At 36.6% G+C, this 25,742-nt stretch overlaps 2 protein-coding genes across 2 annotated transcripts; one reads left to right on the top strand and one right to left on the bottom strand.

Annotated features, from left to right (window-relative positions):
- The first annotated feature begins 261 nt into the window (after positions 1-261).
- Positions 262-13,416, top strand: LOC109107297 (alpha-2,8-sialyltransferase 8E-like). The gene is made up of 8 exons (XM_042751161.1): positions 262-534; positions 1,429-1,537; positions 7,750-7,830; positions 8,033-8,119; positions 8,448-8,589; positions 9,338-9,453; positions 12,439-12,522; positions 12,676-13,416. Exons 1-8 carry the CDS (start codon positions 522-524, stop codon positions 13,136-13,138), a joined length of 1,095 nt encoding a protein of 364 aa, XP_042607095.1. The 5' UTR covers positions 262-521; the 3' UTR covers positions 13,139-13,416.
- A 2,610-nt stretch (positions 13,417-16,026) lies between these two features.
- LOC122142001 lies at positions 16,027-21,058 on the bottom strand. The gene is made up of 6 exons (XM_042751186.1): positions 19,979-21,058; positions 19,662-19,798; positions 19,384-19,477; positions 18,933-19,268; positions 18,617-18,802; positions 16,027-18,530 (listed from the first exon to the last, which is right to left on the bottom strand). Exons 2-6 carry the CDS (start codon positions 19,712-19,714, stop codon positions 18,414-18,416), a joined length of 786 nt encoding a protein of 261 aa, XP_042607120.1. The 5' UTR covers positions 19,715-19,798; positions 19,979-21,058; the 3' UTR covers positions 16,027-18,413.
- Positions 21,059-25,742: the final 4,684 nt, after the last annotated feature.

Below are 25,742 nucleotides of genomic sequence, written 5' to 3'. Positions count from 1 at the left end.
CTGGTTTTAAGATTTTTTTTTTATTTTTATTTTATATGAGCAGTTTAACTGAAAAGTTAAATGAAAGTCATGCCACAATTTTTAAACAAAAGACATACTAATACTTAATCTTTATTCACCTAACATGCAAGCCAAAGTGACTGTGGCAAGGAACAAAAACATCAAAAACAAACCTAAGAGAAAACCAGTCTCCACCAGGAGCCACTTCTATATAGTCTGAATAACATCAGTAATAAAGTACTGCATTTATTGAGGGTGTACAGTAAAAGGGTTTGTGAGGTTCATTTAGGAATATACAGACAGATATATTTAGCCTATTCAGAAGCAGCAGTTCATCCTCTGATCGAAACACTCATGTCTCATTATGTTTTTTGTTTGAACTTTTGACCTATAAAGCCTTTTGCTTTTTCATCACTTGTTAATGAATTCTCCAATAGCTCTAAGTTGCAATATTTACATAGCCTACTATGTAAATTTTGAGGTCGAGGCATCTTGTCAGAAAGAGGAACACAGGCACCAGGATGTGCACCACGGGTAAGTTAACTCTCCTTATTTTTAACATAGAAAAAAATAAAAATAACTGTATGAAGGTATCTAAAAGCATAAACGTTGTCATTTTTTCTCCGCAAAGAGCACTTTCAAACATATCTCTATGAACTTCTGAACAAATCGGTATTCTATAAACCAAAAGATCAAATATCTATGAAAGGACAAAACAAACAAAACTCTTCACTAAAAAAGCATACGCTTTATACCATCAAAGCAAAACTTCTACAAAACCTTTGCAAATAGGAATTATTTTACAGGTTAACCGTATAAAATGGAAAGTATGCGAACACTACTGTAATATACTGTAACTTTTACATGTAACTGTGAATCCTGTGAAAGTCATTTTTAAAATGTTTATTTGTAGAGTATTTTGATGCTGAAAGTAAGCTACTGTAAAAAAAAAAAAAAAAAAAACTAAATAATTAGCGTACAACATAGTGTAATTTGTGTGTGTGTGTGTGTGTGTGTGTGTGTGTGTGTGTGTGTGTGTGTGAAACAAGGTATATTGCGTTGGCACACACACACACACACACACACACACACACAAAACAACAACAACAACAACAACAAAACATACTATGTGTTATTAGCCTCCCAATTTTGCAAATAAATACTTTGGGCTAGACATCTATTTTTAGTATATACTATTTATGAAGAATTTTTTCAAGCATTTGACCCTTGTAAGGCTACTTAGCAGCAGTTTATTATGAAGATTATCTCAGAGTTTAATGTTCGGCATTTATTTTTCTGAATGTCTTATATTAAGTCAAAGGGCTAAAAATATCATAACATACAACTCATGTTGCCACTGTTTCTGACTCATTCTATCATGATTTCAGAATTAAATAACCTGTTAACATTTGTCTGCCCTCTCACAAGCCAGAAGCCTTCAGATGGATCTCTTTAAATGGATCTTTGGACTTCTAATTGTTCTGGTAATCTATACATGCCTGTATTTGACCTACTGTGGAAAACATGAGATGATGGGGTGAGAAATTGATTCAGTCTTCATTTTTATTTTTATGTTTAATCTATCCACACTTCTCAAACTATGTACTAATCTAGTACTAAACTAGTACTAATACTATTTTGTATTTTAAATGGGTCATATGATGCTTTTTTAAAGATAATTATTTGGTGTATTTGGTGTAACAGAATATGTTGACAAGCACAGTCTGCTCTGATTGGCCAACTGACCCAGTGCATTGTGATTGGCCGAACACCACAAGCACTGGTCAGAAATGTTAGGCCCTTTTCTATAATCGCAAGCTTCATCTTTCAAAATAAATGTAAAGACAGTTAATGATGTAATTAGTTTAACCATCAGTTCAAGCCCAAAAGGCAAACAGATAGTACCGTGACAGACACAGTGATGAAGCTCCTGTGTGTTTGCAGTACACAAGCCACAGACGGTTAAGACAGCTGACTCCACTGTGTGACCCTCTCTCTCACTCACTCACTCACTCACTCACTCACTCACACACACACACACACACACACACGCGCAAAACTCCTCATTTGAACAGTCAATAGCAAATACTTAAACTAATAACAAAACATACTCACAGTAGCTGATTCAGAAGCACCAGATTGTGGTAGGAAAGACAGAATTACCTCCTCTCCTAGGTTCAGGAAACGGTCGTCCATAAAATGTGTTGCTGTCCTGTTGTAAGTAATCTTAAAGATTCCTAAATGCATCTACTTTCAGAAGACCAAATAAAGTGCTTTTGCTTTCGCCTAGATACACACAGCACCTGCCTGAAATGGCTGCTTCAACACTTAAGGCTGATTTATACAAACCCGATTCCAAAAAAGTTGGGACACTGTACAAATTGTGAGTAAAAATAGAATGGAATAATTTACAAATCTCATAAACGTATATTTTATTCACAATAGAATATAGATAACATATCAAATGTTGAAAGTGAGACATTTTGAAATGTCATGCCAAATATTGGCTCATTTTGGATTTCATGAGAGCTGCACATTCCAAAAAAGTTGGGACAGGTAGCAATAAGAGGCCGGAAAAGTTAAATGTACATGTACGGAACAGCTGGAGGACCAATTTGCAACTTATTAGGTCAATTGGCAACATGATTGGGTATAAAAAGAGCCTCTCAGAGTGGCAGTGTCTCTCAGAAGTCAAGATGGGCAGAGGATCACCAATTCCCCCAATTATGCGGCGAAAAATAGTGGAGCAATATCAGAAAGGAGTTTCTCAGAGAAAAATTGCAAAGAGTTTGAAGTTATCATCATCTACAGTGCATAATATCATCCAAAGATTCAGAGAATCTGGAACAATCTCTGTGCGTAAGGGTCAAGGCTAGAAAACCATACTGGATGCCCGTGATCTTCGGGCCCTTAGACGGCACTGCATCACATACAGGAATGCTACTGTAATGGATATCACAATATGGGCTCAGGAATACTTCCAGAAAACATTGTCGGTGAACACAATCCACCGTGCCATTCGCTGTTGCCGGCTAAAACTCTATAGTTCAAAAAAGAAACATGATCCAGAAGCACAGGCGTTTTCTTTGGGCCAAGGCTCATTTAAAATGGACTGTGGCAAAGTGGAAAACTGTTCTGTGGTCAGACGAATCAAAATTTGAAGTTCTTTTTGGAAAACTGGGACACCATGTCATCCGGACTAAAGAGGACAAGGACAGCCCAAGTTGTTATCAGCGCTCAGTTCAGAAGCCTGCATCTCTGATGGTATGGGGTTGCATGAGTGCGTGTGGCATGGGCAGCTTACACATCTGGAAAGGCACCATCAATGCTGAAAGGTATAAAAAAAAAAAAAATAATAATTTAAAAATAAGAATAAAAAAAAAAAAATTAAAAAAAAAAAAATACAAAAAAAAAAAAAAAAATTTATGGATATATGAAATGGGTTTTATTTTTATATCCTAGTTCTAGAACAACATATGCTCCCATCCAGACGTCGTCTCTTTCAGGGAAGACCTTGCATTTTCCAACATGACAATGCCAGACCACATACTGCATCAATTACAACATCATGGCTGCGTAGAAGAAGGATCCGGGTACTGAAATGGCCAGCCTGCAGTCCAGATCTTTCACCCAGAGAAAACATTTGGCACATCATGAAGAGGAAGATGCGACAAAGAAGACCTAAGACAGTTGAGCAACTAGAAGCCTGTATTAGACAAGAATGGGACAACATTCATATTCCTAAACTTGAGCAACTTGTCTCCTCAGTTCCCAGACGTTTGCAGACTGTTATAAAAAGAAGAGGGGATGCCACACAGTGGTAAACATGGCCTTGTCCCAACTTTTTTGAGATGTGCTGATGCCATGAAATTTAAAATCAACTTATTTTCCCTTAAAATTATAAATTTTCTCAGTTTAAACATTTGATATGTCATCTATGTTGTATTCTGAATAAAATATTGAAATTTGAAACTTCCACATCATTGCATTCTGGTTTTATTCATAATTTGTACAGTGTCCCAACTTTCTTGGAATCGGGTTTGTACTTCTGCGCTGGACATACTCCATAGCCTCTATGTCATAGGATGTGCGTCATTTTTCATTTATACTTCTGCATCGTTGTCCGCATCGACGTGGAGTACACATGCAAACCACATGTTGCTTGTGTAGCCCACAGATCATGGCAAAAGCCAAAGAAGAAGCAGCTTGTCGGAGAAGAGATAATTTATTAAAAAAAAAAAAGACGACGACAATGGAACAGCAGAAGATGCCATTCTTTCAATCTCCACAAGGACTTGTACCATGGCAGAACAACTGTTTGTTGTGGACAACAAAGTGATGTAACGCTACATTTTATAATTAATAATAAGACACTTCACTTCAATGAGGGGGTTTGGCATCACGGCATCTTTGTTTCATGATGGAACGTTAAGTTAAATAACATGACAAACACGTCTCCTGGAAATATTGTATAATTTAATCGTATGACAACTTTGAAAGTCCTGAAGCTTTTGCAATTTTGTGTGCCGTATGCATCAGATGTTCAGCCAGCGGTCTTTGGGCGTGACGTCTGAAACTGAGACTCTGTGCCTCTAGCCTCTTTATTAGGCTGCTGACTTCCTGTGTTCCTGCTGTAGTTTAGTTCCCCGAACCCAACTATCATGCACACAAGCTGAAGATATCAGAGAAAACGGATCTATCTAGCACTGGGGAGGACATTTTCTGCGTTCCTGCATGGAAATATGGAGTGGGGCTGGGACTCAGTTTGGAGAGAGAGTGTTTTCCAAAGGCTTGAGTTGACTGCACTGTGGTTGTACCAGCTGGATATAAAAAAGTCTGTTGTAAGCCCTGTGCTTACTCTTCACTTGATAGTTACATCATCTGTAGCTGTGACTAGAAAGATTTTATGTAAATGATAATTATACGTACAGTGCTGTGAAAAAGTTTTTGCCCCCTTCCTGTTTTTTTTATTTTATTTGTATTTTTGGAAATTTGTCACTTTTAAAAGATTCAGATCATCAAACCAATTTTAATATTACACAAAGATGACCTGAGTAAATACAAAATGGGAAAAAGTTGTCCAAACCTGCCTGGCCCTACGTGAAAAAGTAATTGCCCCCTAAATTCTAATAACTGGTTGCGCCACACTTTGCAGCAACAACTGCAATCAAGCGTTTGTGATAACTGGCAATGAGTTGAATGAGTGGAGGAATTCTGGCCCTGTCTTCTTTGCAGAATTGTTTTAATTCAGCCACACTGGAGGGTTTTCAAGCATGAATGGACAGTTTAAGCTCATGCCACAGCATCTCAATCGGATTTAAGTCAGGGCTTTGATTTGGCCACTCAAAAACCTTAATTTTGTTTTTCTTGAGCCATTCAGAGGTGGACTTGCTGGTGTGTTTGGGATCACTGTCCTGCTGCATATCCCAAGTGCACTTGAGCTTGAGGTCACAAACTGACGGCCGGACATTCTCCTTCAGGATTTTCTGACAGTGCGTAAATTTCGTGCTTCCATCAATTATGGCAAGTCAAGCAGCCCCAGACCATCACACTACCTCCACCATGTTTGACTTGTCGCTATGATGTTCTTTTTATGAAATGTTGTGTTGGTTTTATGCCAGATGTAACGGGACACACACTTTCCAAAAAGTTCAGCTTTTGTCTCATCAGTCCACAGAATATTTCCCCAAAAGTCTTGGGGGAAGATTATAGATATTTTTTTTGGAATGTGTGAGGAGCCTTTGTGTTCTTTTTGGTCAGCAATGGATTTTGCCTTGGAACTCTCCCATGGATGCAGTTTTTGCCCAGTCTCTTTCTTATTGTTGAATCATGAACACTGACCTTAATTGAGGCAAGTGAGGCCTGCAGTTCTTTAGATGCTGTCCTGGGTTCTTTTATGACCTCCTGGAAGAGTCATTGTTGCGCTTTTGGAGTAATTTTGGTAGGAAGGCCACTTCTGGGAACGCTCACCACTGTTCCAAGTTTTGTCCATTTGTGGATAATGGCTCTGACTGTGGTTCGCTGGAGTCCCAAAGCCTTAGAAATGGCTTTATAACCCTTTCCAGACTGATACATGTCAACTATTTTGTTTCTCATCTATTCTTGAGTTTCTTTAGATCGTGGCATGATGTGTTGCTCTTTAAGCATGCTTCACTTTGTCAGACAGGTTATATTTAAGGGATTTCTTGATTCAACAGGTCTGGCAGTAATCAGGCCTGGGTGTGGATAGTGAAATTTAGCTTTCTAAAATAATGTTGTTAATTACAGTTCTTTCATGGCTTTAACAGGAGGGGGCAATTAATTTTTCACATAGGGCCAGGTAGATTTGGACAGCTTTTTTCTCTTAATAAATCAAATCATCATTTAAAAACTGCATTTTGTATTTACTTGCATTATCTTTGTGTAATATAAAAAATAGTTTGATAATCTGAATCTTTTAAGTGTGACAAAAAAAAAAAAAAAAAAAAAAAAAAAAAAACAGGAAGAGGGTAAAACCTTTTCACGGCACTAAGTAATGTGTTGAGTGCTTCTCAACATCTAAATAAACACAACACACAAATTAATGACAGCAGTGAGAAAACAGTAGTTAAGAAAGTTTTGTAGCATCGTCATGTGGATATGTTTGCATGAGCTCTGCAACTGACCGTTCGCAAAGACCTGCCCTCCTTAGTTACTGACTGTTGCTATCTCTGACAAACAGTGCCGCTTTCACACTACACAACATGTTCTCATGCAGTGAAATATACATCTCAGAAACTGACAACACACCGACAGACAAGACACAGCAGGTTACTTCTGGTATGAAACAAGGTCTCAGGACTCTCAGCTTTCACATTTTGTCATTTTTAAGAAATATTGTTTTGTGGCTCTTCAGTGTATCGTGAAAGATTGCTGTATTGCACCTCACGTGTATCGCACCACACGTAAACTGATCGTCTTTTCATATTTACTTAAAGCATGAAATAAACATTAATAAACATCAGAATGTATTTTATTTCAACTATGGAACACACTGTTTTTAAAGTTTAATCCACCGAAGTTTATGTACTGATCTGTCTGATTTGAGGTTATGGCTAGAAGGGATACAGCTGTGGCTACTGGGCATGCGCACATCAAAATGGCGTAATTTTTGTCACATTGTTCAACAATAATTACTGGTTTTGCATTATTGTTGCCATAGGGTTGGGATAGGTGTAGATGTTAATAAAACACGATCTAATAGGCAGAAAATTTCATTTATTGTTAGTTTCCAGCTGTCGGACAAGATGGTGGATTCGGCGTTATGATTGGTCAGATTGCCTGTCAATCAAGCTCTTTGTAAAGGGTCAATTCGCCACTCAAGCCAAGTTATGTCATGTTCATGTATAAAGTATTTTATACAATATTTTGCTTTAATTAAAGCAGCTTTACTGTATTAAACATGAAAAAAAAACTTTTAGGTTAACTTTCTATTGTACATCATCTCTCCAGTTATTTTATTTATTTATTTATTTTTACTCGTGGACATCTGAAAGACTGGTTTGCTTCTCGTTTGGATGATGTGGTTGTGTAGGCACGATTTTTGATTTGTGTTGATCATTCTTGACTAGGGGCACAGATTGAAGCTTAACAGCAATCCAAAGAATGTCTCAGTATTTCTATTGGCCTAAGCAATAATATTTGTGGCAGTCATTTTAATTGCCTTTGTTTGGTGTGGAATGTTGCAGATTACACCAGAATTTATATCTGCTTTGTTCTCTTATTCTGCAGAAGTGAAATGACAGACAGATTTAAATTACTGAATTGTATGAAACTTCATCAAAAGTTCTCCAACATCACTTCAGCTAACAGGTGAGAGGCTAAGCAAATAATAGATTATTTCACAACAGGGAGAATGATGGCATTTAAATAAGAATACGAGCAAATAATCTTATCTAAGAAATAATATACAGTGATAGTATACAGTGACCAGGTTTTGTATCAGCCTCTTTCTTTCTTTCTTTTTTTTTTATACATAAACAATGTAGTAATGTCTCTTATTCCTTTCCCTCAGTATTGATATGATGAATGTGATTGGGAATCTCTCAGCATTCATGAGCTGTCTACATGTGACCAATAGAACCCAAAAGGAGCTACACAGGTGTGTGAGGAAACAGACAATTAAAGTAAATATGCCTTTGGTGGTGCATAAGTGTAATGTGTCCAATTCTGCTCCTGGAGGCCCAGACTTCCAGGCAGGTGTGTTGATAAACAGATAAACTAACCTTTTAGAAGCAGGACTGCACACCTCTGGTATACATGAGACATGCAGTAAAATCATCCAATGCAGACAATAAAAACAGACAAATTATCTACCATAGATGTCACATTAACATATCTGCTTCTGCATATAGAGACAATGAGAAGCACAGGTTAAAGCTTTAAGAAAGTAATTATGTAAACTAAGTATTTTCTCTCTCTCCCCTTAGATTAAGACTGCGTTTCTGTTGTAACGGCACAGATTTATTATATCTGACAAAGAAGAACACAGCTGTGAATCAAAGCATTGCATATGAGACCTCAAATAGGGTGTACAAAGTGGGAGCTGCACTTCACAAAATGCTGCCTGAGGTCTGTCCTTTCCACCAGACTTTCACTGTTTTTCTGATAAGATGGGACAGAACTTTTTTTCACAAATTGTAGGCCTATAACACTGTGTCCTAACTACATGCGCTGTGATAAAATGTGTCTTTTCCATGTTAATCTGTGTTTTTGTCCTAAGAAGCTGTTTCTATTTCTGCGACGTCACAACAGGAACAACAACATAGAAACTATGACAATGCTTTAATGCTTTATTCAATGTTAAATGTGTATAATGTGAGTTGGAATATCATATTGCATGACATTTATAGTCATACAGAAAGCAACAACAGATAGTTTACCTCAGATCTTGAAAATAGGCTAAAGCAAACATGTACGGTCAAACTACGAACTCAGTGCGAGATGACAAAGAAGACACTGGATTTCATCTTTGTCATTACATGATCACTCAGTTTGAACTTTTAATTAATGTTAAAAAGGTTTAATATTCATTAATTAGATAAATTAGATTATAAACTTGTCCATGCAGTGCGCTTCTCACTTCTGAATGGCTGTGATATTTGATTGATTCTGTCGCATTGTCGCGTTGCGTCTAGTTAGGACACGGTGTTAGGTATCATGAACTGGCAATTTTCACAGCATTTATTAATCTAGGTTAATATTCGTTCATAAATACTCTATTCATAATTCATGTTCCTTCATTAAGTTATGTTCTTTTGTTAACAGTGACAGGTACTTTCACTATGTAACTGTGATAGTTTGTTCTTTCTTTCTTTAGGACTTTCCATGGAGTAGGCGTGGTCATCTGGGCCGATGTGCTGTGGTGGGCAATGGGGGGATTCTGAAGAACAGCAGTTGTGGAAGAGAGATTGACAGTGCAGACTTCATCATCAGGTACATCCTGCACTACCCATATCATATGCCATAATTTCTGACGTGCTCGCTTGCAGTATGTATAATTTTTGCATTGCGGTTCATGCTAACCTTATCAGACAACGCAATGCAACACAAAGCTGCACTGTACCATTATTGGTTATGGTTATGGTTATTTATTAGTTTTATTATAACTTTATTTTGTCTTTGTTACAGTGTAATTATACAGTAAAGTACTGTGTAATATTAATTAACAACATGTACTTACTATAGGTTTATGGTATATAATTATGTGTAATTTACTGTTATTACTATAGTACATACATACAGTGGCATGTGAAAGTTTGGGAACCCCTTGCAGAATCTGTGAAAAAGTTAATAAGTTGAACAAAATAAAAGAGAGATCATATAAAATGCATGTTATTTATTATTTAGTACTGTCCTGAGTAAGATATTTTACTTAAAAGATGTTTACATATAGTCCACAAGACAACAAAATAGCTTGTTGTCATAAGTTTGTGAACCCTTGGTTCTTAAAGGGGTCATATGATGCGATTTCAATTTTTCCTTTCTCTTTGGAGTGTTACAAGCTGATTGTGCATTGATAAGATCCCTGAAGTTGAAGAAGGCGTTGTTTCAGTAACCACAGTTAGTGTTGAAGCAGTCATTTCAGAGAGATGCTGTGTGTATATAGGCGAAAGCAGAAGCACTGTGTCTGTCACGTGACTCTGTTCCCCTTTCAGGCTTGAACTGATGGTAAAACTAAGGATATTATTAACTGTCTTTACATTTATTTTGAAAGATGAAGCTCGCGATTAGGGAAAGGAGCGTTACATTTCCGACGAGTGCTTGCGGTGTTCGGCCAATCACAATGCACTGGATCAGTTGGCCAATCAGAGCAGACTGCTGTTGTCAAAAGGAGGGACTTTGTAGAAAACGATATGTTTGAGAGAGGCGGGGCATAGAGGACCTACAATAATGTACAGTATTTGAAAAATAATGTTTTTTTGAATATAAAAGCATGTCAACATATTCTGTTACACCAAATACACAAAATAATGATCCTGAAAAAAGCATCACATTACCCCTTTAATACTGTGTGTGTTTACTTGGATGATCCACGACTGTTTTTTTTTTTGTTGTTGTTGTTGTTTTTATGGTTGTTCACAGGGACGATTTTAGGATTTTGGGGAGCACAACAGGGGCCACATTTAATACAGAGGGGCTAGTCTTATGTTGTGGATTTGGTCACACTATATTTTAAGGTCCAAATCTTGCTATTAACAAACCATTAATATGACTTGTCTCAAGAAACTCCTTATATGCTGCTTATTAATTGTAAGTATGGTAGTTGTTAAGTTTATGTATTAGGTAGGATTGGGGAAGTATATGGTCATGTAGAATAAATGCTTTATAATTACTAATAAACAGACAATATGTTAGTAATAATAGGCATGCTAATATACTCTGAGACTCTGATCAGAGGCGCCGGCGCCGCTGCTTCCGTGGCAAGCAGTTTGGATAGACTATTAGTTAATGTCACGTTGATTTTTAAATTATTTTTTAAAGTTTAATTGCAGAAATAAACATGGTATGATTTGATTCGCCATCTCGCTTGCAATATCAATTGCGTATCATCAGGAAAAAAAAAAAAAACAATGTAGGAAAACCCTGATTGTGTTTGTATTAGGCTACATTCAGCCACAGAGAATTGTAATAAGCAATAGCTTGGCTAACACTGAACCTTCTACTGGTTTTAAAAAAATCTCCGTCCACATAAATGCACGCTATGATGCGCTGTCAAGAGCATGCCAGACCAACAGGTAGCGATATAATCTAATAGCGATAATAAATCTAAACCGTAAAGCCATGTTGGCCAATCAGAAGGTTGAAAAAGTTTAAACTAGGCAGAGATAACAGCTCTGGCTCTGACATAAAAAGCCAAAAACTTTTTTGAAAATCCTCACCCTGGCAGGAATTTTTGAAAATGTTTGGTTTCAGTAACCTGGCGCTGCGTTTACATGTGGACGAATGGCCAAACCGTGTAGAAAAAGCTGCGGTTTAAAAAAAAAAGTCACATTCGTGTGGACAGGGCCTAAGTGTAAATAGCCATATTTTCTTAGTGATAGATGATATTTACATCTAAGTGCAAATAGCAGCATTTTTTAGTGATATGCTGTTTACACTAAGTGTAAATAGCGATAGATTCTATTTACACTATGTTAAAATAGCAGGATTTTCTGCTTTTTATAGTACTTATTGCAAATAGTGGCAATAGTGGCAATTACCAATTATCCTCAGTATTGTAGTACATTATAAAACAGTATGCAATAATAACTTGGAGTGTAAATTTTAATTCAAAATATTAAATGGATGCCACCTTATAAAGCAATAAAGTTCACCATTAGACAGATTTGAACCTGGATTGATCGCATCAAAATGAACACAACACAGGTTTTACCATCTGCACCACTGGAGCTGACAACAATCAATTGTCTTTTGTAATATTTCTCAGAAGGAAACACGATGCATTTAGAGCCGGGGGGTGAAAACTTCTGAACAGGATGAAGATCCAAATTTTTCTTTTGTTGAAATAGCATTTTTTTTTTCTTTCATTTAGTACTGCCCTTCGGAAGCAACAGAAGATATTTGCATGTTTCCCGGAAGACAAATTAAGTACAATTTACCTTGATCTTCAAATTCAAAAAGTTTTCACCCCCCGCCTCTAAATGCATTGTGTTTCCTTCAGGAGCATCAGTGAATGTTTGAACCTTTTTTAATAGTTGTGTTTGAGTCCCTCAGTTGTCCCTCAGTGTGAAAAGATGGATCTCAAAATCATACAGTTATTGGTTATGAGGATCTGTCATATAACTTCCAGAAAGGCTGTTGTTTGAATTCATGAAGCTCTCATTTCTATGACATTTTAATAGCTCTACTTATCAGAATTTTGCCTTGTTCAGTTGAGCTTTTAATCCAGCAATTTTAAAATATATTTATATTTTTCAGGTTTAACTTGGCTCCCATTAATGACAGTGATGTTGGGGTAAAGACTGATCTAGTGACCATCAATCCCAGTCAGCTCTCAGCAGAGTGAGATATTGATATTATGATATTAATGATATTAACACAATTATTAACATTAAGATTCAAATGAACATTATTTCAGTGACAAAAGTAAGGTAGAATTTAATATACTGTATTTATTAATGTTTCAACTGATCATTTATGTGTATATCTCTGCAGTTACAGAAATATGGCTGAGAATCCAGATCCGCTGGTGCGGCGCGTAAGTGTGTATGGAAATGCTTCTCTGATGATTCCAGCCTTTGCATACACACACTGCACTGCAGTGTCAGTTAAAACCCTCCAGGTGCTCCAGCCGATCAGACCTCAGCAGCCCGTGGTGTTCTTTAGTCCCTACTACCTCAAGACATTGGACTGTTTCTGGAAGGGGCTTGGCCTGAAAGAAAAACGCCTCTCCACAGGTTTCATGTTAGTTAATATGGCACTAGAGCTGTGTGATGATGTGCACTTATATGGATTCTGGCCATTTGACATCAGTCTAAAGCAGCAGACACTTCAACACCATTATTATGACAACAAACCACCCAAACCGTTCATGCACGCCATGCCTGAGGAGTTCGTCCGCTTGTTACAGCTTCACAGCCAGGGGGCGCTAACACTGCACCTACAGCCCTGCTTATAACACACACACACACACACACACACACACACACACACACACACACACACACACACACACACACACACACACACACACACACACACACACACACACACACACACACACACACACACACACCTTGTCATAGGGTGCTTTTTTCTGATGTTTGGACAAAAATATTTTAATATTTTCTATTTTGCATTTGTTTTCTGTTTTACTTGCAAAGCGTTCTGGCCAGGTGGCTAAAACATAATGTTATTAGAGTGCAAAGATATCTGAATAAATCCCTTTATATCGAGGAGGAGGCTGAATTGCTCAAGTTATGAAATGCAATAGATTATTTTGTTTTAGATTTAGCTTTACTTGATTTTAGCCAACACAAAATTTCGAATATACCCATTAAATATACTTGACATTCATATTTCAAAAATAATAATCTGTTAGGCAGGACATGAATTTTATATTATATCAAGTTCAAGTTTTTAGTTCTAGAGCAGATAAAGTAAGTCCGTCAGATAAGATGGTGCTACATTATTTAAGGATTTATAGACCAGTAATAAGATTTTTAAATTAAATTCTATACTGAACAGGCAGCCAATGTAGAGATCTCAGAAGGGGCGTAACTTGATCATTTTTTACATCCCATCAGGAATCTAGCTGCTGCATTCTTTGAGCTACTTGTAAACAGGGAAGTTAAGTCTTGGAAACATGTAATATAGAGTTGCAATAATCCAGCTGAGATGAAATGAAACCGTGGATAGCAACCTCTAAACAGGCTTTAGAAAGAAAGGTTTTAATTTAAAAAACACAGTAAATTTGAAATATGAAAAAACAACACCATTAGAGTTATTTTCAACACTTTGAAAGTGTATATATGAGAACCACCCACAAAGTGTTACTTTAACACTTTAAAAAGTGTTGCCTCATGCAACACCAACACAGTGTTCAAATATGAACATTAAGAGAGTGAAATATTAACACCGATGCAGATAAAAACAACACTGTTACAGACCCGGTTGCAGCTTTGTAGCAAACTCTTTGTAAAAATAGAAACCACAATATACTCAACTTGTGATTTCCAAAAGTTAACCATCCTGGTGTTGATAGAACACTTTTTTGGGAGTTACTTATGGTTCTGCATTACCTACTTAAAAACTGAAAAATAAACTAGAAATTCACTATGAAGAAAACATCACTCTGTTACAGTTTGAAAACTTTATTTCAGCACAGAGCAAGAAACCATAATGCCATGACATTATTACAAATAACAGTCCACAACAATGTAAAAAAGACTGTCATTGCCATAGGACATTTGTAAATCAAACAGCTTGTAATACATCAATTCCTCAGGTTTTCTGAGTACAAGACTGTGCTCTCGTTCAACAACACTGAAAGCATGAAAACATGATGTCAAAAAATTAATTCCATCCTTAATAAAAATTTGAACAATCTTTCAAAAAACAGGTGCATCATCAACAAACTAAGCAAACAACAAGATCACTGCGATACTCAGTACCATGACACTTTACCCACAGTGTGACCATGACCTCGCTAGAGATATCAATCTGGGCCCGGTTCCCCAAAACATTCTTATCGCTAAGTAGTTCTTAACCTATTCCTCAACCTCTCTCTTAATGTTATGGCATGATTCCCGACACGTTCGTACGCTAAGTATATCTTCTGTAAGTCACACTTTCATAAGGTTGGTCTGGACCATTCGTAAGCGCTCTCTTAGCGTTGTTTGAGCTCAAGACGCTAGTCGCCGCCACTGTGCAGCAGTCTTTAGAAATCAGCGCAGCACAGTACAAGTCCAACTATGGTATGTTGACAATGTTGTGGCTCAACAATGATTTTATGTTATGGACATTTTAAGACTAATAATAAAATATGTTCACAATGGATACAGGCCTATTTATGAAGTTGACTTTATTTGGTATCAGAACTAATATGGTGATCATTAGCCTAGGCTATTGTGTAATGTCATTAAAGCATTTCAATTGGCAATCACTTTTGATAATTAACATCTGGCAAACAATTTGGTTCTAAATGGCTAAGATGTATAAATGGTTTAGCATGGTGGTGTCCAGTAAGCGACCAACTATGGCAGCGATCCAACGTGTCCTTGTATTGAATCAAAGACGGCGCCGGCTGCGGAGCCGTTTAGTCCATGTCAATTTTTTTTATTCGGCAAAACTTAAGCCCTTTTGACATTTTGCCTGACGTGGCTATATTAAAAAAAAATCGCCTCCCAAGACAACTCATTATGGAGCTGCTGGACCTTCTCAGACCTGCGCTTGCCAGGCTAACGTGGCGGAATTTTGCTTTAAGCCCTGAAGTCCAGCTGCTTGCAGCGCTAAGGTTTTTTGCTACAGGGAGCTTCATCGAGGTCGTGGGAGAGGGCTACGGCCTAAGCAAGACCTCGGTGTGGAGGTGCGTCCACACTGTCACCAACGCCCTTCTGCGTCATGCCGGGGATTACATCCGGGGAATTCTGATTGTAAAGTACATTACCATTAATATAAAAGTGTATTACATAATTTTTAGAAGTCGTTAAACCCATGTCAAGAAGCGGCACAAGTGGCACAATGGGATAAGGAGGGTGGATGGTTAGCGAGGGATACCCGGTTCGTCTACCCGTCACAACATATCGTGTGAACATATTACTGACAATTTGATAATTTAATTAATAGTCTATATTTTACGGATAACTTAAACTATGTTAAAATAAATGTTACTGGAATAATTTGAGGAATGTTTCATTTGCATAGAATGTGTTGTCTGTCTTAACGCTGTAATGCACCTTCGCGTGAAGTGGAAAATTGATTCCTGAGCAATCGATGCCAAATAATTCAGCACCTTCACTTGGGACAGCGCCTTTGTAACGTCGAACTTAAGAGGCAGCGTGTTAAGAAGGTTCCTAAGGGACACTTCGGGGAACACACTTAGGAACATAAACAACTTTGGTAAGATATAAATTTCGAGTCTTCTTAGCACACTAAGAGTGAGCGTTATCGGGGAACCGGGCCCTGGAGCTTTTCACAGTTTTCTATGTCAGACAACAGCTCATTTGAAACAGGGCCAGACTACCCTTGATAGTACAGGACTCCCAGTGATAAGCAATGGCTAGCTGGTGTTTTTTGCAAGTGATTTGGTCAGGTTGTTGAATTTTTTTAGATTTTTCTTAAAAAAAAAAAAACACTGTGTTTTGCCTCATATTTCATTGTCCATACATGAATCAATGGGCCAATTTGTCTGATGCATTCAGGGTAGTGATCATAAGGTGGTGTTTTGGAATTAGATTCCTAGGATACAAATCCTTGAACAACTGATGATGCACTTTTATCAGATGCTTCAAAAATATTATATTATTAGGAGAAAAGATAATATTAACACTATGTAAGAGCAGCAACATCAAATGCCAGTGCTTATCTCCCTCTGGGACTACATCTCCAGATATGAGAGGGATGTTCTTAATGAGACACAATGTCTGACTTGCATTGAGACCAATGTTGTTTCGTGCTTGTTGAAGGTTGACCTTGGTTGGCCGGTTATTTCTTTCTAAAAAGCCATAGTTGAAGCCATACAATCTTTGAGGAATGGAATCACCAGAAATTAGATTGCAACTCATATATTCAAAAAGCAGTTTCATTCACTGTGCAACTCCCTCCAGGATATCATGCATAATATCCAGCACAAAGTTCTCAGATACATTAAATTAAGTCAAGGTATTGAGTATAGAATTTCTTTTAACACCATAACAGGATTTTTTATTGGGCTCCAATAAAAAAAAGATTCAACATAACCAAGAATACTATTTAGACCTAGGTTATCACCCGTAATTTGTGCAATAGTACCAAAGATGGGCTCCTCAGAAAATGACAATGTCATTCCCTTCTCAAGTACTTTCACATCATCAACCAATGGGGCAAGTATTTTGTCCATGCCATACTTTTTTCCATCTTCAGAATGGAACAAAGAAATAAGATGTATGTTCATTAAGGAAGAGTTCTTGTGTGCTGGCAGGTTATGAAGTACAAAATATAAACAGCCAAGTTTATGAATCCCTGCTTTAGACCCTAATGGGTTTGCTGTTTCAAAATCATCATAGTAAATTTGGATCTGAAGTGCATTGCTGTGGATAGAGTACAAAGGATGTTTTTTGTAATACTGTCCATCACAAAAATCTCGATACATGTCATTTTGCCGATCCTCTTGGATACGATTACACACTTTATCATTCCTAAGAATGAACTCAAGAGTCTTCAGAAGAAGGATATACATCAAAGTGTCATTAACTGTTGTCTGTTCATACATTCCAGAGATTTTATTTCTTCTTGAATCGTATCTGACACCTACGTGTATTTCAATAGGTTCAACAACCCCCCATTTCTCACTGAAATATTTTCTCCATTTTGTTATCCATTCTTATTAAAATCAGAGAATGGATTATTAAACTATTAAAAACTTCTTCAACTGAACTTCTACTTGTGCTGTCAACAGGCACAACATTTTAAATGTTTTCCCTTAAACTTATATGGAAATCATTAACAAAATCCTCCATGCTTTCAACAACTGATGTAATTACACTGTTTGCAACATCGTTACCCTGTAATTTGGCTATTATTGATGCACACCTTTCCCTCGAACTATCCCTTGAAACAGAAGAACATCATGCAAACTCGCATTATTATCTGATCTTTGCTCTGTGTCAGACACAACAAGTGACACTGCTTCACTGAGATCTGGAGCTTGATACATTTCCACTGCTTGATGCTACACCCCTAAAATGAAATCTAGTTAAATGTTTTCTAAATCCTTCATAACTTTTAAATGGCAAGGAACAATTCACAATCAGATCACAATCCAGATTTTTTACCAGGATATAAACCATGTACAAGTTTTAGGTGGCAAATTAATTTAGCTATTGTAGCAAACAGTGATTTAAAGATGTAGCATCTAAACATTATTCAAAAAGCTCTAAGGTCCTTTACTCTTGAGCTCTCACTTGTGGTGCCAACATCACTTCTGTACACTGTAGTCTTTTGACTGGAGGATCATAACTGAGACATAACTGGAAACAAAATGAACCTTGAAGAATTCACCAGTGGCTTCCAGTGAAGAGTATTCTTGACAGGGATGAGCTTTTCAATTTTATTAATTTATTATATTAACCTCCATTTTACATTTTATCCAATAGTGTAAAATAAGCCGAAGAAATTACTGAATCAATTCCAAGTTTACGCTTATAGCCCTTGTATTTTGGCACCAGTGTACCAGTTACCTACTTGGTGAAACACTACCAGATGGTCAATAGCCTGTGAAATACCGATCCTTTGGATTTTCTTTCTTCCTGAAGCCTGGGCTGATAGGAGATGCAAATGTAGAAGGAAGGATGATATATCCCTGTCCCATTCTGAAAAACACAGGACATTGTTAAATGTTTACACAAAAATAACTATGTATAGTATAATTTCACTGCAAACTCATTGCAAGTTTCACCTGGGGAATCCTGTGCCTCGCTGCTTTCTTGGCTCTGTTTGGCAGATGACAGTAATCTTTCAGCGGTGGAGTGGAAGTCAAGGTTTCTCCTAGTCTGAGAACCTTTGCTTTGAAAACAGTTGGCCACATTTCCAAAAGTCTGGAAGCAGTTTCTGGCCCAAAGAGGAGTGTAAAGTCCTGAAGAATCTGAAGCAGTTTGAAGAGATTACAATATATTGACAAGCTAAATGTAGTCAGTTTCAACAATGCAGACCATTAGACAGTTCTCTGAAACTAACATTTCAATTTTTTAAAAAAGGAAAGAGAAAATCCATACCAATCCTTTAGTGTCCAGGAAACAAGGAAAAACTGAGGGAATGGTGGTGTATCCCTCTGGATCATGGACAAGGCGCTGTCTGTATTCAAACGTTGCCTTCATCTTCTGCATGATGACCTCACGTTCGCTTGTATGATTCATCAAAGAGATGGCCTCTACACTTTGATCATTATCTAGCTGATGTTCTTGGTAACATAGCTGTCTGTCAAGCAAAGGACCTCCCTTTTCTTCTGTTTTTAGATCATCCTTATTTCCAGAAGGTCTTGTCCCCCTTTGTACTGTCTTGAGGCACCATGACAAGAATCCAATGCATTTTTGGTCATCATAGAAATGTTCCTGTTGAAATGATACAAATTCTAAATTTTAAACCTCCGTTAAAAATGACAACATCCTAAGACATTTCTAAATGAGCACAAAATATTAAATGTTCTGATCAGTGATAATGACGTACATATCCAGTCCTCCCTTGGGGATCTCTGAGTGAGGGAAACAAGGGGATGATTCCCAAACCATACTTCTGTTTGGTTAGTCGATGTGGGACCCTTCTGAAGAATGGGAACACTCAATGTTACTTTACGCTGATAGGAAATGTTAAAGAACATTTAATTAAACTGTAACTTTCAAAAAAAAAAAACATCTATATTTAATCTATATACTTCACAATCTATAGAGCGTCAAAATCACTAACAAACTGAATTATTCAACACTGAATTATATTTTTATAATTACCCTTCTGTCTCCATCATGTCTGCAACTAACATGTTCACCATCACTTTCCTCATGTCATTACTAATTGTCCCTGTATCTTCATACTCCTTAGGCAAATTTCCTCCACCTGGTCTTGTCTGTAGAATTTGTTTTATCAGCTATAAAACAAGGAATATTAACATAACTCATAACTATTATGAGAGAAGATAATGCAGTAATATCTTAATTACCCTTAAATATGACCCTGATCTGAAAAAGATCAGCATTATACATGGGGATTTAAAAAAAAAAACACATTAATGAAACTGCAGTGTCTGTGTAAGGCTACTGGGACTCACATCTCTGGCCTGTGATCGTTGTAACGCCTCATCATCATCATCCTTTCTGAATCCAGCAGGGTTCCCACACTTTGGTTAACTTCAAATTCAAGGACCTTTCAAGGACTTTCCAGGTCCAATACCCTCATATTCAACGACACATTTGTGGACACATTTCAAGTGAGAGCAAGGTTACATTATGTTACCTTGTAAGATACATTGTTACAGTTTTCATGTGTCAAACACAACTATGCAAAAAAGCCTCTTTTTTATATTATTTTTTATTAATTATTATTTTATTTATTATTTAATTAATTATTTTATATTTTGCCCATATGACAGAGATCATATATTCTATCTGTTTTGCATAAAACTGAAGAATATTCGGTACTTATGTCATTTCTGTGTCTACAGTTATATATGTGTATAAAAGGTGTATAAAGGTTCTCAGAAATAATCACATTTGTTTTGCTTAACCTATGTCCAAATATTTTAAAAAATAAAGTTTAATGTCATACAAAAAATGTCAGGCATGTTATACACAAAGCATCGGCCTGAGTAAATTTTACCACTATAGAATTGTGACTGCACAAGTGTAGTAATTTAAGAGGTGAATATACTGTAAAATTACACGCAATATATGGTAAAATATTTTTCAAGTATAACAACTGAATGTCTATGAAACTTCAATCAATAAAGCATTTTATTTTTTTAAACAATGACATGTCAAATTTTTAACTAAAATGTTATTGCAACCATGTAGCCTATGAATTCATTAAAATTAATATTTTTCAATTAAAGAGAACTTGGAGTGTGTGGGCTGCTTTTGGTGCTTGAATTTGTTCTTCAGTATTAATTTGGTCCAGATTTAGGAATATGCTAGAAGTTACCATTTTAAAAGTGTTTTGGACTAAACCAGTCACTCTCTTCACTGCTTTTTGAAGTTAGAGTGTGTATCTGTATCTAAGCTGACTGAAGATTGAGGTGTGGAAGATCCTGTTAAACGATTACTCCACTGCAAAATGAAAATTTTGTCATTAATCATTTACCCCCATGTCGTTCCAAACCCATAAAAGCTTTGTTCGTCTTCGGAACACAATTTAAGATATTTTGGATGAAAATCGGGAGGCTTGAGACTGTCCCATAGACTGCCAAGTAAATAACAGTGTCAAGGTCCAGGAAAGACATCGTCAGAGTACTCCATCTGCCATCAGTGATTCAACCGTAACATTATGAAGCGACGACAATACTTTTTGTACACGAAGAAAACAAAAATAACGACTTTATTCAACAATTCCTCTCATCTGTGTCTCTCCAAATCAGCGTAGCGCCATTTTGGCGAATCTGAGCTGTACGCAAGCGGCGTACGCTCTTCTGTGTCACTCTTCAACAGACTCCTCCTCGTGATTTTGTTCCTGATATGTAATGGTTTTGTTGGCTAATTTGTTTCACATGGTGCTTGGAATGCCTTATTTTATAAAGCTCAGATGCTGTAGCAAAGTTTTCATCACTGATATTTCTTGGCTGTAACTCAAAAGTGACATTCCCTAACAGGCCTCTTATCTGATTGCTTCTTTCTGCACTTAGTCCAGTGATGTCCCAGTAGCGGCTCCTTCTCCAGCTGCCACGTATTCTGAAAAAGACAGAGGCCAGGGCTAACTCCTTTATTTTATTACATCAAAACCACCGGACAACTTGTGTCTAACAACAATGACCAGAATTCTTTTAATAGCGCTCCACCTTGTTACTTATGCTATTATACTGCCACCTAGCTGTCATATGCAGAATCACAGTGTTTCACAGAAACCAACACATTCCCATGTCTTAAATAATATAGTTATGTCAGGAGCGTCCATTTGATGACTTCCTTACATCTATGCAAAAAAAGAAAAGTGGAAGAAAGAATGGAGAAAAGATTCAGTTCCAAAGGATGGTTTTACAGATACAGCCTTGATTAGCATGTGTAAGGCATCTTGTAGGGAATAGGTCACCCAAAAATGGAAATTTGCTTTAAAAAAGTTGAGAAATGTAGCATTCCATCACTTGCTCACCAATGAATCCTCTACAGTGAATGATGAGTGGGATAATATTGGTTAAAATAGCAATTTTCAATTGAGCTGGTCACAGTGCATAGTTTTTGTAAGAGTTTCATCCTCTACATTGAATGGGTGCCATCATAATGAGAGTACAAACAGCTGATAAAAACATCACAATAATCCACAAGTAATCCACACAACTCCAGTCTATCATTTAACATCTTGTAAAGTGAAAGGCTATGTATTTACAAGAAACAGCAGTTGTTTACAACGGTCCCACTTTATATTAAAGGGGTCATATGATGTTGCTAAAAAGAACATTATTTTCTGTATTTGGTGTGATGCAATGTGGTTTAAGATTATAAAAAAAAAACATTATTTTCCACATACTTTACATTATTGTTTCTTCTCTATGCCCCGCCTTTCTGAAACGCGATGATTTTTACAAAGATCATCGTTCTGAAAAAGCGAGGTGTGCTCTGATTGGCCAGCTGTCCAGTGTGTTGTGATTGGCCGAATGCCTCAAGCATGTGACGAAAATGTTACGCCCTTACCATACTGTGATGCCGTCTCCCGGCACAACGAGACAAAAACATTAAAACCCATTACAAACGAGGCATTTGTTGCATCCAGTGGGGACATAATTACGGATTATAATGACTTATACTGTGTTTTGACTTAATGACTTATACGTTGCGTATCGTGCTGCGTAAACATAAAACCATGTCTGCATTTGTGATCTGAGAAACAACAAACAGCAAGTGCTACTCTACATGGCTCAAAACTCGCGTTTGAATCATCAGTGGCAAATTCTTTGAATATGAAAACATACTTACAGGCTGTGAGTCAGAACAGCCGGTATTGTAGGTTCAGGAAACCTCAGTCCTTTGTTAAATGGATATTTGGTTTGAACTGTTCTGGAACAGTGTTGAAATACAACGTAACCACTGATTTCTACTTTTGCTCTCTTTTGGAAGGCCAAACAAAGTAGTTTAGTTTTCACAACGAAACAACATGGTGGCGGCAACAACAATACTACAGCGAGAATCAAAGGTTACCCTTCTTTCTTTGCGTGAACATTTGGCCGGTGTTATGCAAATCTTTCCACACAGTGACGTAGATGTGGGGGTGAGTTTAAACAAGGGGTTTTAGGAGGGCGTGGACGAGTCTTAACTTTTATAAAGAATATCTCTTTGGGTTTGAGACTTTAGTCTTTGCAACTTTAGGGATCTAATCTATGCATGAACAGCTTGTAACACTCCAAAGAGAAAGGAAAAACTTCAAATTGCATCATATGACCCCATCATATTTAAGTGGCCATACATGCTATGGATATTTTAGTTAATCTTTTGGTACAATGCACTTATTGTGTACAAACATACATGGTTTTGCATTGTATGCATGTAGTTATATCTGTAATTAATTACTGTAATTAACCTACCCATACCACCAAACCTGTCCCTAACCTTACCCATATCCCACCTTTAATAGCAGTAGAAGTGTTTTGCAGTACAATATGAACACAGTAAGTGCAATGTACTTTTTTTTAAATTATTATTATTATTTTTTTATGTAAGCACATAGGTAATGCCACTTAATATAAAGTGGGACTATTGCAACCACCTTACCAGAAATCTGAAAGCAGTGTAGGTCACAGTGTAGGCATATTAATTAATTATTATTATTTTTTTTATTATTCCATTTCACCTGTGTCAGCAGATAAAAGGCTATATAGTTTAAAAAATGGGCAAGACTTTATTCTGAGGGTCTCTTTTGAGCATTCTGTTGACAATAAGTAACTTTTGCACCTTAGTCAACTAAATCTTATTATAGTATTAGTAGACTGTCTGATTAATATCTGCTTTAAATTCTTTATAGTGATGGTCTCTCAACAGACACTCTACTGACTATCAGTAACTTTCCAAGAACATGTCAGCTTATTCTAACCCTAACCCTACCAGTCTACTAATACTCTACTAATGAGGTACAATGTTACTTATAGTCAACAGAGTGTGTTAAAGGGACCATCAAAATAAATTGAAAAAAAAGGCCCTTGCAATGTTAATTTTTTGATCTGTCCACATTAAACAGAAAAGCCTTTTTTATGTGAAAAAAAAAAAAAAAAAACACCTTAGATCAAGGCCTAAAAGTAAAATCAAGTGGACTAATTAGTAGGAACAAGAGCAAGAACACCACTGAAGAGGAACTCATCTGGTTTGATAACAAGCATTGAACCCTCATGTCACGATCAAAAGAACTTCCTGAGCCCTTCAGAAGAGAAACTGTTGAGGCTTACACATCTGGAAAGAGATTTACAGCCATTTCCAAGCTATTTAAAATCAACCATTCTATTAAATGTACAATAATTTTCAAATGGAGAAGGTTTCACACCACAAGTAAACTGTCCAGGCTCGGTCATCTCTGGAGAGACTGAAGTTGTTTGCAAGTTCTGACTATGATGTTAGACAAAAACCAAACATTCCATTTGAGGAAAAGAACCTCATGCTGACCAGTCTCTCTCTTTTACAGAAAACAGCTTACTTTTGCGTTGAAAAATAAAGTGGATAGGGGTGTATTTATTTTTGTGTATATATATATTTTTAATGGGGGAAAAAGATTAAAAAAAAAAAAAAAGCATTTTTATTTAATAAATTATATTACCTTGAACCCATCAAAGTTTCATTATTGATATGCTCACATATGTTGAGAAAGGGGTTTACTTACCTTTTCATATCACTGTATGAGTGAGATCATATTAAAATGTATGCTTTTTGTATTCCAGCATATCAATCAAGAAAAACTTTTTTTTTTTTTTTTTTTTTTTTTTTTTTTAATTTTATAAATCTTTTTTCCAGTGATTCATTAGGACCTACAGCATAAATTGCTGTTATATATTATATATTTTATATATTTATATATTACTTGCATTTGAGCTTCATTTAAATAAATAAATAATTGAAGAGCTAAAACTCTCACTTAAGGAAAAAATAAAATAAAACTTTTTAAACCAGTAACTGGCTACAAAAAGCCTGAATGAAAGGTTGCCACATTGATTCAAGTTTAAAAGTTTAAAAAAGGAACATTCTGTCATTAACATCCACCTTCCAAACCTGTATGCTGTTATATATTTGAGGAATCTTCATGCAGCTCTTTTTCATAGTTCATGGCAACCACGTCTACTGTAACTAAGCTCAAAAATGACTAAAACAATGTCAAATAGCTCCATACATATAGTACATGTAACTTGTGCACTCCAAGTCTACTATATAGCCACATGAGTTCTTTGCAAGAAAAATACGAAAGGTCCCCCCCAATATTTGAAATTCTTGCACCAATCTGCTGCACTCCATCACTCAGTGCTCTGTTTTTAGGATGACAAAAATGGTTAAAAGTTAAATTTTCAACCTGGTCTGCCTCAGCGGGCTAAACAGTTAAATCAAAGTAGGTGAGGTTTACCATTCACAGAAGCAGAGCACGAATTCCAGTGTGATGGCATCAGTTTAACATTGAAAAAAGCATGATAAGAAATTAAAAATCTAATATAAAATGTATTATTAGTCAACTGTTTTACAATAGAAATGTTAAATGGCTGAAAAAGTCACAGAGTTGGCAAATTTCTGTGCTCCTGAATGTTTCTGTGTGTGTACAACGTGACTGGGGAGACCAAACTATATATACAATATATAGAGTGAAAGAGGGAAAGAGAGAGAGAGAGAGAGAGAGAGAGAGAGAGAGAGAGAGAGCACCCA

Source organism: Cyprinus carpio, chromosome B23, assembly GCF_018340385.1.
Source record: "Cyprinus carpio isolate SPL01 chromosome B23, ASM1834038v1, whole genome shotgun sequence".
Taxonomy (NCBI): Eukaryota; Metazoa; Chordata; class Actinopteri; order Cypriniformes; family Cyprinidae; genus Cyprinus; species Cyprinus carpio.
The sequence above is the reverse complement of the archived record's forward strand: the minus strand, read 5'-3'. Positions and strand labels throughout refer to the sequence as shown.

Bases quoted from the DNA above. Each gene is read 5' to 3' on its own strand.
- LOC109107297 (XM_042751161.1), top strand. The intron at 8,120-8,447 runs GTGTGTGAGGAA...CTCTCCCCTTAG, and splicing joins ACCCAAAAGGAGCTACACAG to ATTAAGACTGCGTTTCTGTT. The intron at 9,454-12,438 runs GTACATCCTGCA...TATATTTTTCAG, and splicing joins AGTGCAGACTTCATCATCAG to GTTTAACTTGGCTCCCATTA.
- LOC122142001 (XM_042751186.1), bottom strand. From the start codon at position 19,714: ATGAGGAAAGTGATGGTGAACATGTTAGTTGCAGACATGATGGAGACA. The intron at 18,803-18,932 runs GTATGGATTTTC...AAACTGCTTCAG, and splicing joins TCCTGGACACTAAAGGATTG to ATTCTTCAGGACTTTACACT. The intron at 18,531-18,616 runs GTGAAACTTGCA...TGTGTTTTTCAG, and splicing joins CGAGGCACAGGATTCCCCAG to AATGGGACAGGGATATATCA.